This window comes from Sardina pilchardus, chromosome 6, assembly GCF_963854185.1.
Source record: "Sardina pilchardus chromosome 6, fSarPil1.1, whole genome shotgun sequence".
NCBI lineage: Eukaryota > Metazoa > Chordata > Actinopteri > Clupeiformes > Clupeidae > Sardina > Sardina pilchardus.
In genome coordinates this window covers 3,664,739-3,669,738 of record NC_084999.1, presented here as the reverse complement: position 1 = coordinate 3,669,738, position 5,000 = coordinate 3,664,739, and the positions used below count along the sequence as shown (strand labels likewise).

The 5,000-nt window shown below is 45.9% G+C and overlaps 1 protein-coding gene across 5 annotated transcripts in view; it reads left to right on the top strand.

The window, feature by feature from the left end:
- The window catches only part of ptpn6 (protein tyrosine phosphatase non-receptor type 6), a 32,152-nt gene that overhangs the window by 13,049 nt on the left and 14,103 nt on the right, over positions 1 to 5,000 (top strand). For all 5 annotated transcript variants that reach the window (XM_062538145.1, XM_062538144.1, XM_062538146.1 and 2 more), the window contains one exon: positions 2,391 to 2,577. In XM_062538145.1, coding sequence (XP_062394129.1) covers positions 2,391 to 2,577 — 187 coding nt within the window. The remainder of the gene's footprint in view (positions 1 to 2,390; positions 2,578 to 5,000) is intronic.

Here is a 5,000-nt window from a genome sequence, read left to right as displayed (position 1 = left end):
ACAGCAATTTGCATGTGTGTGTGTGTGTGTGTGTGTGTGTGTGTGTGTGTGTGTGTGTGTGTGTTTGTGTGTGTGTGTGTGTGTGTGTGTGTGTGTGTGTGTTTGAGAGAGTGTGTTTGAGAGAGTGTGTGTGTGTTTGGGTGCATGTGTGTGTGTATGTCGTGTGTGCATGTATGTTTGCTTTTTTTCTTGTGTGTGTGTGTGTGTGTGTGCATGCATGTGTGTATGCTTGTGTGTGTGCACATGTGCTAGTGCATTGTGTGTGTGTGTGTGTGTGTGTGTGTGTATGTGTGTGTGTGTGTGTGTGTGTGTGTGTGTGTGTGTGTGTGTGTGTGTGTGCATGCATGTGTGTATGCTTGTGTGTGTGCACATGTGCTAGTGCATTGTGTGTGTGTGTGTGTGTGTGTGTGTGTGTGTATGTGTGTGTGTGTGTGTGTGTGTGTGTGTGTGTGTATATATGGCCATGTGGTTTGTGTGAAGTTCTCATGAGTGGGTGATGAGAAAACCCTGTGTGTGTGCGTGAGGAGATGCCTGTGTCAGGTCCATGCTGGGCTATCAGAAGAAGCTCCAGAAAGAGTGTGTTTCGACTATTTCTCTTTCTGAAAGGGAGCAACACGACAAGAGCTAAAAATAGGCCTCAGTCATGTCTCGAGTAGAGAAATCTTGTCATCAGAATTTTCCGACCGCAATACAGGAAGACCAGATGAAGAAATCGAGAACTGAACCTAAAATTATACCAGGGTGCTGTGAGCACACACGTAGAGGGTAAACTGAACACACACACACACACACACATTCACACACATTCACACCATTATATCTATGTATTACTTCAACAACCATTAATCCCCGGGTGTGACTCTGAATGCTGTAGTACCTTGTCCTACTCCGACATTTTATTTATAGGTTGTGGTTCAACCTGCTTTATTTTTCATGTGTGACCTGATTGAACTTCATGGGAGTTATTTATATGAAGCTTATTATTCTTAGCATTTCAAAACCAAAACCAGCCATGACAAAGTGTGTGGCGCCAAACCATTCGTTAGTTTTCCATTAGTGGTGTTACCTTGGTAGCGCTACACATTTCTGACACGTGTTTGTTTGTCCTCATTTTATTTCGTGAAGGCTGATGGTGGTCTGAGAATCATTTTAACTTGATCTAAACTTGATTTAAACTTGTTTTCTGAATGTTTTGATCACGCGGTGCCTTTTATAAATATTTTGATCACACAGTGTTTGAATGTTTTGTTTCAAGATTTGGGGCAGCGGTGGTGTACTGGTTAGGGCTTCGGGCTTGTAACCAGAGGGTTGCCGCTTCGATCCCCGACCAGTCCACCACGGCTGAAGTGCCCTTGAGCAAGGCACCTAACCCCTCACTGCTCCCCGAGTGCCGCTGGTTGGGCAGGCAGCTCACTGCTCTGGGTTAGTGTGTGATTCACCTCACTGTGTGTGTGCTGTGTGTGTTCACTAATTCGGTTAAATTGGGTTAAATGCAGAGAAACAGATTTCCCTCACGGGATCAAAAAAGTATATATTCTATTCTATTCTTTTTAATATACCACAAGTTGCATCTGAATGTATCTGTCTAGTATATGTCTGTGTGTGTGTCTGTATATGCCTGTGTTTGTGTGTGAGTCTGTGTGTGAGTCTGTGTGTGTGTGTGTGTGTGTGTGTGTGTGTGTGTGTGTGTGTGTGTGTGTGTGTGTGTGTGTGTGTGTGTGTGTGTATGTGTGTGTGCGTGTCTGTACTGTATGTGTGTGTGTGTGTGTGTGTGTGTGTGTGTGTGTGTGTGTGTGTTTGTGTCTGTACTGTATGTGTCTGTGTGTGTGTGTGTGTGTGTGTGTGTGTGTGTGCGTGTCTGTACTGTATGTGTGTGTGTGTGTGTGTGTGTGTGTGTGTGTGTGTGTGTGTGTGTGTGTGTGTGTGTGTATGTGTCTGTGTGTGTGTGTCAGGGAGAGAGAGAGCATGATCTCCAGTATCTGTCCTAGCTTTAGTCCCGTCAGCTGCATGCTAGAAGAGTGAGCGATGTCCACCCTGTGTGTCTGTGTGTGTGTATGTGTGTGTGTGTGTGTCTGTATGTGCATGCTAGAAGAGTGAGTGATGTCCAGCCTGTGTGTGTGTGTGTGTGTGTGTGTGTGTGTGTGTGTGTGTGTGTGTGTCTATGTGCATGCTAGAAGAGTGAGTGATGTCCACCCTGTGTGTGTGTGTGTGTGTGTGTGTGTGTGTGTGTGTGTCTATGTGCATGCTAGAAGAGTGAGTGATGTCCACCCTGTGTGTGTGTGTGTGTGTGTGTGTGTGTGTGTGTCTGTATGTGCATGCTAGAAGAGTGAGTGATGTCCAGCCTGTGTGCTGACCTGGTGCCCCTCTCTCTCTGTCTGACCGCGTGGCAGGTGGTACCATGGTCACCTGTCGGGCCCCAACGCAGAGAAGCTCCTGCGGGAGAGGGACGAGCCCGGAACCTTCCTGGTGCGCGAGTCTCTGTCCAAACCTGGAGACTTCGTCCTGTCGGCACTCACAGACGAGCCTGCGAAAAGTGGAGGCGGGAAGAGGGTTTCTCACATCAAGATTATGTGTCAGGTCTGTATATATATGTGTGTGTGTGTGTGTGTGTGTGTGTGAGAGAGAGAGAGAGAGAGAGAGAGAACGTAAGACAGATAATGCAAATGTGAGACATTAACTGGGCAGGACTGGGTCTCTGTGCTAGAGTGTGTTAGACTAGAAAAGTAGTATTTTTGTTTTTTTATTTACTTTGTATGGCCCACATGTGTATATATATACATGTGTGTGTATATATATATATATGAGTATGAGTTTAAGTATATAAGAGGAAATTAGCCATAAGCTAATGACCATCAGCCAAAAAGACTCGTGCATTAGCGAGAGGGTTAGAGTAAGGGTTAGCATGAGGCATGTAGCAATCCTGGGCTGCCTCCTCTATCTTGATACTGCTGTTTCCTCTTTAGAGGGCAGTGTGTAGGATTTTTGTGTGTTTTTGTTGGCTTACAAACAATGAGCCCTTGGTATGTACAAAGCGAGTGGGTTCTCTTCCACGTAGTTTACCACGGAGTTATTACGCTGCAGTGTTTGTACAGAGGCCTAGAATGGACAAACCAAACCATTGGCATAGAGAGGGCCTTCATGGCTACTATGGGCAAAGTTCTTATAGTTCCCCCCCAATCTGCGGCCATCTTGGTAACACGCTTTGGGCAGTTATCATGCAGCTGTTTCCCTATTCAAGTGAATGGGGAGGCATACAGGAAGGGGGGGGGGGGGGGGTATGTGTAGACTACTGCCCTATTGGTGTTACAAACTAACACCAGAGACGGTGGAGAAAGTGAGTGAGTGTGTTAAAGGATCTTTAACATCTAACACCATGCATTCCTGTGAAGGATTCTTTGTTGCTGTGTCTCCTCGTTAGATCATTTGGTTGCAATTCAGCAATCTCGCCACTAGATGTCGCTAAATCTCACACAGTGCACCTTTAAGAGGTGCCTTCTGACTCACGAGGTCAGAGGAGTAGACGCCACTAAATCTTACACTGTGCACCTTTAAGAGGTGCCTTCTGACTTACCCAGTGCACCTTTAAGAGGTGCCCTCTGACTCAGCAGGGCAGAAGCGTTGGGACGTGATTGCGTGGGTTAATGAGGAATGATCCAGGCGGTGGAGGAAGGTCAGCTTCCCATTTCCGCCCACTCAGGCTTGTGCAAAACATCCGCTGCTCTGCACACTCAGGCCTCGCCGTCGCCGTGGCAAAGCTGCGGCAGATCGACAATCTTCTGAGAGAAGTCTGACATTTACGCTGATGCGCAGCCTGACAGGAAGTCCCGGCAAGTGCCATTTATTGCCACGGTGACTGACAAAATGGCTGCTGTTGGTGTCAGACGAGAAGTCACTGTGCCTCCCCTGATTTGTTTTCCTAGTTTGTGGTGAAATAGCCTTTAGTATTAAAAGTCAGCGGCCTGTAGGGAGAACACTGTAATCTCACAGAGCGAACAGTGGCCCCTATTCTAAGATCTTCCTCTTAAAAGCTTAGTTGCAGCTGTTTCTGAGTGGATTGGCCCAAACCGAACCAGAGGAATGGAGTCCCTTGTAAGAGGATCCCATGTTAACACAATGGTGCTCATTCAGTAAGCTCAGGGAAGCACCAAGCAAATGGTATGATAATGTGTGTGGGAGAGCAGCAAGCACACAGGTCTACCGGGGCCTACAACAGCACTGTTGTACCTCTTTACCTCTGAAGCCCGCTAATGCGTTTGTGTGCTTGAAGTGGTTGTTGTGTATGTCTATGTGTCTGTCTCAACTCTCAAAGATGTCATTCTGTATATTGCACGCACGCACGCACGCACGCACGCACGCACGCGCACACACACACACACACACACACACACACACACACACACACACACACACACACACATTAGTTAATTTGGGCCAGATTGTTCTTCAGATTTTCTGCCCTTGTCAATCCCAGCTGTAAGGGCACTGGATCTGAATGTGGTCTATTGTATTGCTTAGGAATTTCGGGTCAAAAGATTAGGTGTATATTTTCAGCTGCGTAAGTCGTATCAGGCGAGGAGTCTAAAGTTCATTCTTATAATCCAATTCACTCAATAATCACACTGGCATGACGTAAGACAAGTGTACACACAAACACAGCATGTCAACAAAGGAGCCGCTGTTGTTTGATGTATTGATGTACTGTATGGAAAATATACTGACACGTGTTTATCAGCTTATCATTGCATCTGTTATGTCATGTGAATGAAGTAGTGTCTTATGCTGTTCGCATATTGGGTGTTAGTGATGGTGTTATTGTACAGAAAGAGTGATACTAAATTACTATGAAAGAGATTGTGCTGAAGTTCACAGAAAGACACTGAATTTACAGTACATTTGTGTGATTAAGACCATTTTAAGGAGGGTGCCTTTTAATATCATATTGTTAAAGGTTGCTTTTGTCTTTCTTTGTGTCCACTGAAAATGTTTCCTCCATCTTGGCC